This window comes from Podarcis liolepis (assembly GCF_965112155.1).
Source record: "Podarcis liolepis genome assembly, chromosome: 4".
Lineage (NCBI taxonomy): Eukaryota > Metazoa > Chordata > Lepidosauria > Squamata > Lacertidae > Podarcis > Podarcis liolepis.
Genome location: NC_139558.1, coordinates 106,351,848 through 106,363,867, shown reverse-complemented (window position 1 = coordinate 106,363,867; position 12,020 = coordinate 106,351,848). Strand labels below are relative to the sequence as shown.

The window sequence follows — 12,020 nt, the reverse complement described above, 5'->3', positions numbered from 1 at the left end:
AGGTGATTGAGCGAGTGGTTGCTGAACAACTCCAGGCATGCCTGGAAGAAGCAGACCATTTGGATCCCTTCCAGTCGGGATTCAGGCTGAATTCATGGGACTGAAACTGCCTTGGTCGCACTGGTTGATGATCTCCGGCGCGCTAGGGACAAAGGTGAGAGCTGTTTCCTAGTTCTGCTGGATCTCTCAGCAGCGTTCGATACCATCGACCATAGCATCCTTCTGGACCGTCTAGAGCATGGGAAGGCAAACTAAGGCCTAGGGGCTGGATCCGACCCAATTGCCTTCTAAATCCGGCCCGCTGACAGCCCAGGAATCCGCGTGTTTTTACATGAGAAAAATGTGTGCTTTTATTTAAAATGCATCTCTGGGTTATTTGTGGGGTATAGGAATTCGTTCTCCACCCCCGCAAATATTGTCCGCACCCCCACAAGGTCTGAAGAACAGTGGACCAGCCCCCTGCTGAAAAAAATCGCTGGTCTAGAGGGGCTGGGAGCTGGGGGCACTGTCATACAGTGGTTCTGCTCCTTCCTCCTGGGTTATGTCCAGAAAGTGGTGGGGGGGATGAGTGTTCAGACCCCTGGGCTCTCACTTGTGGGGTGCCTCAGGGTTCTGTCCTCTCCCCCATGCTTTTTAACATATATATGAAGCCACTGGGAGAGATCATCAGGGGGTTTGGGCTGGGTGTCCATCAGTATGCGGATGATACCCAGCTCATCCTCTCTTTCAATTCGGAACCAGTGAAGGCGGTGAAGGTCCTGTGTGAGTGTCTGGAGGCAGTTGGAGGATGGATGGCAGCTAATGCATTCAGGTTGAATCCTGACAAGACAGAAGGACTGTTTTGGGGGGGTGGACAGGGCTACCTTTGAAGGTGACCTGGAAACTACAACTAATCCAGAACGTGGGAGCCAGACTGCTGACTGGGAGCGGCCACCGAGACCACATAACATCAGTCTTGAAAGACCTACATTGGTTCCCAGTACGTTTCTGAGCACTATTCAAAGTGTTGGTGCTGACCTTTCAAGCCCTAAACTGCTTTGGCCCAGTAGACCTGAAGGAGCGTCTCCCGTCTCCCCCCATCGTTCTGCCTGGACACTGAGGTCCAGCACTGAGGGCCTTCTGGCGGTTCCCTCACTGCGAGAGGCCAAGTTACAGGGAACCAGGCAGAGGGCCTTCTCGGTAGTGTCACCCGTGCCGTGGAACACCCTCCCATTGTAGCCTTATGAGGCTTTGCCCTCGGGTGGGAAAAATACTGCGCCTGGGAAAGGGAAGTGGGAGTCAACAGACACTCAAGGAATAGTTCGGAGAAAAGGCTTTTATTTCTACCATCCATGAACTGGTAGAAGGAGCAAGTGTGATAAGTCACAGAAAGCATGCACGAGTTGACAGTGATGTGCACAAACATATATACCCCTTTCTAGTTCCCTCCTCCTTTCTCCTCCCTCCGGAGTCCTGCCCCATGTTGAGGTTCCTCTGAGCATGAACAGAAGGCTCTCTTGGGACTATTGTGGACTCTTGGCCCCCTTCCCAGGAAAGGGGGAATGAGAGCGGTTCAACATGTCCAAAGGTGTTGCAACTGAATGAGATAAGCTTCGTCTCTCAGGCCTGAGTATTCTTGGCAATGACAGAGTCTATTCATTAGCCTTTAAAAGTAACATTTTGCCTTTTGCCACAGCATCTTGTGATAGAGCAGAGGAGAGCAGAGAAAAGCTGTTTTGGATTTTTAGAAGACAAAAGGAATTCTGGACAGTTTTGAGGCCTGGGGTGATTTCACAGACAGGATTTGGGTATCCTGTCCCTTCACCATCAGATGTTAAAGAGATAAACAACTATCTGATGTTTAGAAGGTTATTTTGAACTTGGCTTGGTTCCTCCTTGGCAGCCAGTGCGATTCTTTCAGCAGGGCTGGAACTCAGGACCCTTGAGGGACACCTAAGAGCAGCTGGGCAGGGAAAGGTCTCCCTTGGGAGGTGGTGGACTCTCCTTCCTTGGAGGTTTCTCAGCAGAGATCGGACGGCCATCTGCCATGGATGCTTGAGCTGAGATTCCTGCATTGCTGGGGTTGGACTAGATGACCCAGGGATCAGGGCCGGATCTAGCGGGGGGGGGGGCGAGGAAGTCCCCCACCAGGGGCATAGGCGCCCCCCCCCGCAAAATCGGCATTAAAAAACGGTTCCATAAATATGTCAATCAATCTATGGGTGTGGGGGAGAGGGGGCGTGCCCCCCCCCAGGAGAAGCTGCTCTGGTCCAGCCGGGAGGGAAAGTGGAGGGGGGGAGGCAGTTGCACAGGCTCCCCCCTCCGCCCCAGTTGCTCCCCGTCTCTGGATCTCCACCCCCCCCCTCCTTTCTGCGCTGCAGCGATGGATTAGAGAGACCCTTCGCGAGCCAGGATCTCTTCGGGGGCGCAGCGTGTCGGTCAGGCTGTGCAAAGGGAGGAAGGGCGGAGCTGGGGGACTCGGCACTGCAAGGGTTAAAGGGAACCGAGCTGCCTTCCTAGAGAGGCCAGGAAACGGAGGGGGGGCAGGTCCTCCAGGGCCAAGGCCCCCCCTCCCCAGTCCTTCCCTGCTTGGGTGTCTCTCCTGCAAGGGCTGCCTCGCTGCCCCCTCCTGGGATCTGGTGAGTCTCCTCTCTCTCTGGGATCTGGTGAGTCTCCTCTCTCTCTCTCTGGGATCTGGTGAGTCTCCTCTCTCTCTGGGATCTGGTGGAGGTCCCAGGGCTGCAGCAGGGGAGGGGTCCTGGGGGGCCTGATCTGCTCCTGCAGGGGGGGACCCCAAGTCAGGGAGGAGAGGGTCCTGCCAGGGAGGGGCCAGGCCTGCCACGCTCTCCTTCCTGCAGATCAGAGGATCCCAAACTCAGTTGGCCTTCCGCCCCCCCTTCAGAAAAGATCTCCCTTCTTTAAACAAAGGAGTCCCTGGGACTTTAACTCTGTGTGACGTCTTCTCAGCATCAGTGCACAACAGAGGGAACAGGTGCAAATGGTTTTCGAAAGCTGGACAAGGAGGTGGGCTAGACACCCCCCCAAGAAAACCCCACAGGGAGGGAGGAAGGAAAGGTGGGAGAGAGAGGCCAGGAATAAAGAGAGGGATCCCAGTTTCCCAGAGTCTGGCTGCTGCATTGGGGACCAGTTTCCCAGTGTCTCCCAGGGCAGCTCCCCACGGAGGCCACTGCAGCAATCCCCTCGCACCCAGAGCAGGGCATCCCAGGACCACATCCTCTCTCTCCCAAAGGGATGGTTGCTGGCAAAGCAGCCGGAAATGGGCGCTGCTACTCCCTGAGCCTCCAGGATTCAACCTCAATCTGTTAACCACCATCCATCCACCAACCAACCGCCTCCAGACACTCACACAGGACCTTCTCCGCCTTCACATGTTCTGATTCAAAAGAGAGGTAGAGCTGGGTGTCATCTGCATACTGATGAACACCCAGCCCAAACCTCCTGCTGATCCCTCCAAGTGGCTTCATATATATGTTAAAATGCAAGGGGGAGAGGACAGAACCCTGGGGCACCCCACAAGTGAGAGCCCAAAGGTCTGAAGACTCATCCCCCCCCCACTTTCTGGACATGGCCCAGGAGGAAGGAGATTAACCACTGTATGACAGTGCCCCCAGCTCCCAGCCCCTCTAGCCAGTCCAGAAGAATGCCATGGTTGATGGTATCAAAGGCTGCTGAGAGATCCAGCAGAACTAGGAAGCAGCTCTCACCTTAGCCCGCCGGAAATCATGAACCAAGGGAATTTCAGTCCCATGATGAGGCCTGAATCCCGACTGGAAGGGATCCAAATGGTCCGCATCCTCTAGGTGTGCCTGTAGTTGTTCAGCAACCACTCACTCAATGACCTTGCCCAAAAATGGGAAATGTGAGACTGGGTGATAGCTGGCTATAGTGGCCTGGTCCAAAGATATGTTTTTTAAGAGGTGGTTTAATAGCTGCCTCTTTCAGCGGGTCTGAGAAGGCTCCCTCACAGACTGAAGCATTCACCACCCTGCAGAGCCCATCGCCCATCCCTTCCCGGTTGGCTTTTATGAGCCAGGATGAGCAAGGGGGCAGGTGGTCAGTTTCACATGTCCAAGCAGCCTGTCCACATCCTTGGAGGTAACAAACTTGAACTGATCCCACGCAAACTGACTAGACAGAACTCTAGCACTCTCCCACCCTGGCCCTGCTCCCACGGTGGAGTCTACCTCTTTCCAAATCTGAGTGACTTTAACTGCAAAAAAACTTTGCCAAATCATTGCAGGAGATCTTAGGGTCCTTTTGAGGCCCCAATGATGCAGGTGGTTCCACTAAATTGCGAACCACCTGCAATAGTCTCCTGGTGTTGTTTTCTGCAGATAGAGGCAGTTTAGACAGCCATCGTCACTTGGTAGGCTTGACGTTGAGCTCTAACCCATATCTGGTCAGATTCAGAGTGTGTTTTCTGCCACCGACACTCTAGCCATCTCAGTGATTGTTTCATCGCCCTCAGCTCCGGGGAAAACCACGGGGCTGTCCAGGCTCCATGTATCGGAGAGGTCGCTTCAGAACCAGGCCATCGGTAGCCCTGGTTAACTCCACATTCCAGAGACCACACGGAAATCAGCTGAAAGGCCATCAACATGGGATAAAACATCCCCTCCTCCTTTCTGGAAACCATTTGGATCCATTAAGTGGCGGGGGTGGGCCATCCAAATTGGTCCCACCTCCTTGCTGTAGGGAAGGGTCGTGGAGAAGTCCAGTTGCACCAGGAAGTGATCCGACCATGAGACTTCTTTTGTTTTGGTTTCACTTCATGTCAGATCACCCACATCCATAGAGGTGAACATGCCAGGTCAAGTCCTCCATCCAAGTTGTGGTCTTATGAATCATTGACCTGGCATTGCACAGCAGCCCCTTCAGGTCATGTGGCTCTCCCTTGCTGATTCCAGTATCCTTCTGGTCAAGCCCAGACCTGGAGGGAAGGATAGTCCTCAAACAATGACTAAACCTGCCTCCTCGGTACTGACGTGTTCTGGTCTTAGTGTAACTCTTCCTCCTACCCGTGATCACTGTGATCGAGTGTCCCTGTGCTCCCCCCCCCCCGGGGAACCCGCCCCCTGCCATTCTGTTGAATGGGGCCGACTCCCAGACAGCCCTGACCCTCTCACCTAAAGAACAAAACTATACAAACTATACAAAAAATATAAATATTTACTACTAATAATAAAAACTTTTACATAAAAAAAACATTTGCTTTGTAGGATTGGCAAGAGCTTCTCATTAAGATAGAACTTGGCAGAAGACCAAAGGGTTCCTTCCGATCTCTGAGAGGCTTCCAGAGAGCACAGATGGATGAGCGAGACTCAGCTGGCCCTGAAGCAGGAAGAGGCCATGCCAACCAAACTGGGAGCAGTGGGGGATTCTGGGAAAACTCTGGGCAGAAGATCCTGGGTGAGGAGGGCACCCTCCGCTCAGAGGTGCAGAGCCAGCAGTTGAGGCAGTTCTGCTGCCAGGAGGCCAAAGGACCCCGAGAGGTTTGCAGCCGACTCTACCACCTTTGCCATCAGTGGCTGAAGCCAGAAAGGCACACAAAAGCTGAGATGGTGGACCTGGTGATCTTGGAGCAGTTCCTGGCTGTCCTTCCCCCGGAGATGGAGAGCTGGGTGAGGGAATGCGGAGCGGAGACCAGTTCCCAGGCGGTGGCCCTGGCCGAAGGTTTCCTCCTGAGTCAGGCAGAGGAGAGAAAGCAGAAACAGAGAAAGCAGGTGAGAGAGACTTTGCCTGGATACTCCCAAGGGGCTCCAAACAGGACAGAGAACATCCCATAATGCTCTACTGATGCCTGTTCTTTTCCTGGGAATGAGATCTAACACCCATAAAGTTTTTGTCTTTTTCATTCTCTTTCTAATATTTCTCACCTTTCTCTGATTTCAATCCTTGTTTCTTTATCAGGAAAAGGATCATTTTGAGAAAATGGACCTGGATTCCTGTGAGGCAGAGAGGCCTCCGTTGGACACCAGAGAGGCGCCACTGGGTAAGGAGGAAGGTGGCTTTTCTCCATTTGGTCTCGCTCTGTTGGTTTTCCAACTAATCTGTGAGATCTTTCTTTTGGGGGGGGGGGGAGGACAGTCGGGAACAAGGGTCCAAAGGAAGGGAGAAGTAGTTTTGCACAACTAACACATGAAATGGGCACAAACGTCCAACTGCACTCAGCAAGAAAGGCTTTCTGAAAGGCCCAACTGTAGTTAGAGATGCCCTGTTTCACCTGTGAGAGAAGCAGGCACTCCTGGCATCCTGCTTACCTGTTTTCTCTTTCAGGAGACAGAATGATGCCGGCAAGACCTCCTGATCCATATTTTCATGGGGGCAGAAGGGAAGCAGTGGCTGTGGAACCAGATCAGGTCAGGGGAAGCTGCCTTGTGGGGACAGAGGCCGAGGGATGGAGCAATGTCATGGACTGGTTGGGCACAGAGGAGTGGTGGGAGGAAGCAGCCAGGGAACCAGGAAGGGAAGACGGCTCAGAGCCCAAGGAGTGGAGGTGGAGGAAGGATGAGCAGTGAGAGGGGGAAGAGGGAGAAACCTGGGAAGAGGAGGTGTCAGAAGCTGAAGGGGTAACAGGGCTTAGTGAGCTGGGAGACTCTGTGTCAGAATGCAGTCCAGAATCGGAGGCAGAAGAGGAAGGAGGCGAGTGGGAGAGGAAGGTCGAGAGGCAGAGGTGAGTCAGGAGAAGGAGGAGCCACCGGGGGCTCCCTCTCCTTCTGCCAGAAGCCCCCCTCCCTGCTTGTGTCTCAGAGCCAGGAGTTGTCTGACAATGGAGGAGCAAAGGCAGGCTGCACACTGGCGCACTGTTCAATCATATGCCAGAAACCCCAGAGAGGAGGGGAGTTAGAAACTTGTGGGGAGCTGGGGGCCTTCACTCTCAGCAATTGATTTTGTGGAGGAAGACACCGTTATAAAATTCGACTCAATATTGATCCAGAGCAGAACTCCAATGTATAGTTAGCAGAGTAAAACCTAAACACGTTATAGGATTCCCAAAAATAGACCAGAGGCAATTGTATTTCATCCAGCAGAGCTTTACTGCTATTGAAGGCAAATGAGCATAATGGTCCCAAATCCAAAACATTCAGGATTGGCCTTGTGCATAAGAAATTCAGTTGCAGCAGACTTAACCTAAACTTACCACAACATATAATAAGTCTAAACCTTAACACTTAACCTTAACCTTAACACATACTATGTACAGAACACCAGAAGGAAGAGAGAGAGAAGTATAGAAAGAGAAAGTGAAACCCAGTCTCCTTCTGGCCTCTTCTTATAGTCAGCATGACCTTGACAGAAGAGATGACAGAACCACTTTAACCCAGCTGTACTCAGCTTCTCTGAAGGAATAACCCAAACATCAGGAACCTTCTGCTTGTTTCTTTTATTCAGAGAAGATTCCGGAACCCTCTTGAACTAACTAGAATAGAAAAGATCAATATCAGATCCATACTTTCTGCACTAAGAAATGCAAACTGACAAACCCTCAGGGAATGAGCTGCTCTTCTCATTTGGCTTGAAACTCAGCCAAGTCTGTGAATATTGTGTTCTTGCTGATAAAGAGTTAACTCCAGCTGTGAACTGTGGGATTTCCTGCCCATATAACTCTGTGACGCCAGCTGTCAGGGAGGATGCGGAGGAGTAATGGACAGAAGAGGCAGAACAGGGGGCAGAGAGCAGTGGGGGGGGGGGGAGCCAGGGCTCAGCGATGCTGAAGATCCCCTCAACCACCTAGAGGCTCAGGGAGGAAGCTGAGACTCCGGAAGGGAGGGCGCTTTCGAATCAGCACAGACAAGAAGGGAAATGAAACATAAGGATCAAAGACGTCTTGTGCGGGAATCGTAGGAAGCCGCTCCCCGAATCTGACTCGACAGGTTTGGACGCCTAATTCTGAACTGTAGCTGTTTCTTCTATATGTGTAATAAAGACTCTAAGTACCACGCTGACTGTGCCAGAGTGTTACTGCAAAGGGGAAACACCACCTTTACACCAGCCTTCTGAATGTCGCCAGTAGGATTCATCTGTAGTTGCTGTTTTCATGGAATCCTAGAGTTGAAAGAGACCCCAAGGGTCATCAAGTCCCACCCCCTGCATTGCAGGAGTCTCAGCTAGATCATCCAAGACAGATGGCCATCCAAACTAGGCTTCTTGTATTTCTATATTCATCAATGAATGCTAAAATAGGCTTCTAAGCAGCGGACAGACGAGTACAAATAGTGGCCAGGATTCACCTAGCCAGCCCCATCCGCTGCAAAATGGGGCCTGCCCCCACTCCTCCCCCTCTCCATGCCCCCAGGAACCCCTTGAATTTGGCTCCAGGGCACTGGGAGGGAACTTCCCAAAACAGCACATGAGGAGAGGAGAAAGTGGATCCTTCCATCTGGGAAACTGGGATGCTTGCGTAGGCAGAATGACTTGAAAAACACCAACTGGAGTACCACCTACTGACAAAAAATGACTGCTCCCAGTCACCAGTCTAGCTGCCGCATTCTGGATTAGTTGTAGTTTCCGGGTCACCTTCAAAGGTAGTCCAAGGTAGAGCGCATGGCAGTAGTCCAAGCGGGAGATAACCAGAGCATGCACCACTCTGGCGAGACAGTCTGTGGGCAGGGAGGGTCTCAGCCTGTGTACCAGATGGAGCTGATAAACAGCTGCCCTGGACACAGAATTGACCTGTGTCTCCATGGACAGCTGTGAGTCCAAACTGACTCCCAGGCTGCACACCTGGTCCTTCAGAGGCACAGTTGGCCCAAACAGGACCAGGGAGCCCCCCACACCTGCCCACCCTCTGTCCCCCAAAAGAGTACTTTCTGTCTTGTCAGGATTCGACCTCAATCTGTTATAACAGAGCATTGTGTAGCAGATCATATTGATCCTGTCTCAGAGGAGGACATTTCCCTTTTTCTTTTAGGGTCCAGTGTGCTTTGAAGATGTTTCTGTTCATTTCACGGATGAGGAGTGGGCGTTGCTGGATCCTGACCAGAGAGCTCTGCATAAGGACGTCATGGAGGAGAATCGTGGGACCGTGGCCTCTCTTGGTAAGGCTCCCTGTGGGATCGTCCTATCTGCCTGGAAATTCAAAAAATACCTCTGTGTGACAAACCTCATATATTTTCACAGAGCTCAACAGCGCCCCCTCCAACACCTGGGAACCTAACACTCCCACAATAAACCTTGAACAGCAAATTCCAGTTTTTTCTGTGAACCATCTTCCTCCAGTTCTGCCTTTTTATACCACGGTTGGGCTTGTCTGAACTGCCCAGGCATCTTAAATGTCAGCTTCAGAGTTCCTTCCAGTAGTTTTGACTATGGCAGACCAACACGGCTACCTATCTGTAGCTTCAGAGTTGTTAGGAAAGATAAGTAGCTTCTGTCAGGTTTTCTGAAGAAGAAGAAGAAGAGTTTGCATTTGATATCCCGCTTTATCACTCCCCTTCAGGAGTCTCAAGCGGCTCACATTCTCCTTTCCCTTCCTCCCCCACAACAAACACTCTGTGAGGTGAGTGGGGCTGAGAAACTTCAGAGAAGTGTGACTGGCCCAAGGTCACCCAGCAGCTGCAGGTGGAGGAGCGGAGACACGAACCCGGTTCACCAGATTAAGAGTCCACCGCTCCTAACCACTACACCACACTGGCTCTTTCTGTTTTTGTTTTTGCTGCTGTCAGTCTTGGGTTGACCAAAGAGACGCCTGACATTGGTGATGGAGGGAATGCCATGACTGGGCCAACCAAAATCCGTCCCAGAGAAGAGTCAGGCTGATTGAACCTCAGGTAGTAGAATCAGTGATAATTGTTGCGTTCGCAAAGTAAAGGAAGGATTGAACTCTGATTAATAAGAATACACACAGAGGCTTGAACCAGCAAGACTCTGGGAAGGGTGCGTGTCTCTCTGTGCTTGTCCGTCCGATCTCCGCAGCCCCCGGCCCAGGCCATTTTATTCACAAAAGAACTTTTTACAGAGTGTTCGTAAGAACCAATCAGATTTCTTCTGAGCATTTCAACAAACCCACGTGGGAAGAAAGTTAAACTACTAAAACTAATTAAGCACAGGGTAAACAAAGAACAGGGGCGCGGGTGGCGCTGTGGGTAAAAGCCTCAGTGCCTAGGACTTGCTGATCGTAAGGTCGGCAGTTCGAATCCCCGTGGCGGGGTGCGCTCCCGTCGTTCGGTCCCAGCACCTGCCAACCTAGCAGTTCGAAAGCACCTCCGGGTGCAAGTAGATAAATAGGTACCGCTTTATAGCGGGAAGGTAAACGGCGTTTCTGTGTGCGGCTCTGGCTCGCCAGATGCAGCTTGTCACGCTGGCCACGTGACCCGGAAGTGTCTGCGGACAGCGCTGGCTCCTGGCCTCTAGAGTGAGATGAGTGCACAACCCTAGAGTCTGTCAAGACTGGCCCGAACGGGCAGGGGTATCTTTACCTTTTAAACAAAGAACAGAACTACAAAAAAGAGCATTTGGCAACCCCGGAGGTAATAAACAAGCAATATACATATGATAAGGAGGATGGCCAGGAGGACAGTGACCATTATCACCTTAATGTGAAACCTGTTTCCTGGCCCTAAGATTAACATCCTAAGATTACCTATTAGAAAACTACAAAGACGAAACTGCCCAGTCTTTGAGGACATAGGACGCCTGCCTGTCTAAGTGTGTACGTGATTCGTGAAGAGCAAGGAGAAAAGGGCAGCAGAGGCAAAAGGGCATGAAAAGGGCACGAATGTAGAATCTTATGGGATTTAATCAGAAATTATCGTCAATATATCAAACCCAGTCAACACAATGCTTTCATCGTGGACACAATGGCTTGATGTATATTTTATAATTCCTCATGGTAATCCCATCTGATCCCTACAATAATAATAATAGTAATAGTAATAATTTTTATTTATCCCTGGACCATCTGATTGGGTTGCACCCAGCCAACACATATATAAACATGAAACATTAATAACAACAATCTGATCCCATATAAAAAGTACATTAACTTTAAATGAACAACTTATACTAGTGGCTAAAATCATGGAAACTTATTGAAAAGTGTGTTTCCAAAGTTTGATGGCTCATAACACCAATTTTGGGGGGAGTGATACCATAGGAAAGATAATTTAATGAAAATTGCAATGCAATAACTTTTATGAAGGAGTATTTATTAGAACAGCAGTCATTAAAAAGAAATGTGAAACACATAGAAAAAAGGAGATATACAGAAATTCCCACCATGTCAATTAATACTGACTTTGGTAACCTTTAGCTTTAATTCTGGCCTTACAACGCCTTCTCATGGAGTGAAGCAAGTTTTTTAGTTCTGCAGCTGTAATAATGTGAAACCAAGTCTGAATTATTGCCTCTATTAATTGGGCTTTATTGCTGGGTTGCTTCTGACTAACAAGTTTCTTTAGTCGGCTCCCAATATTTTCGCTTGGCCTATTCCCAGGCCATTCCAGCAGTGGAATATGATTTCACATTCAGAACGCTTCAGGCTCAAGTATTTGATTTATGTATTGGGGGCATTGACGTTCCCATTAATGACACAAATTCTGCCCACACCTTTTGCTGTCATACAACCCTAGATCATCACACTATCTGGGTGTTTCATGGTCAGTGTAATGCAAGTAGGATGTAAATCTCCTCCGATTCTCCTCTGCACGTATTTCATGCCCTCACTACCAAGCAAGGAGATTGGGGTCTCATCGCTCCAAATAACACTGTCCCATTCTTCCGCTGTCCAGTTACCATGGGTTTTAGCCCAGACTAATCTTTCCAACCTTGGCTTGAGAGATAATGGCTTTTCCCTTGGAATTCTAGCATTTAGATCAGTCCTTGCACTCAACTTCACCTTCCATTGCGCCATGTCGTCTTGGAAACACCCAGATGATTTTCTTCTGTCATGTAGGCACAGACTCTTCATTCTTCGATCATCACTTGCTGTTGTGCACCTTTTCCTGCCTTTACCAGTCTGATTTTGTAGTGACTGAGTCTCCCTATGTTGTTGTTTAGTCGTTTAGTCATGTCCGCCTCTT

General features: G+C 50.4%; 1 protein-coding gene across 1 annotated transcript in view; it reads left to right on the top strand.

Annotated features, from left to right (window-relative positions):
* The window catches only part of LOC310705094 (uncharacterized protein), a gene marked incomplete at its 5' end in the record, with an annotated part of 105,973 nt that overhangs the window by 85,985 nt on the left and 7,968 nt on the right, over nucleotides 1-12,020 (top strand). Inside the window, 4 exons of the mRNA XM_083499514.1 lie at nucleotides 5,220-5,723; nucleotides 5,911-5,992; nucleotides 6,277-6,359; nucleotides 8,912-9,038. Coding sequence (XP_083355640.1) covers nucleotides 5,220-5,723; nucleotides 5,911-5,992; nucleotides 6,277-6,359; nucleotides 8,912-9,038 — 796 coding nt within the window. The remainder of the gene's footprint in view (nucleotides 1-5,219; nucleotides 5,724-5,910; nucleotides 5,993-6,276; nucleotides 6,360-8,911; nucleotides 9,039-12,020) is intronic.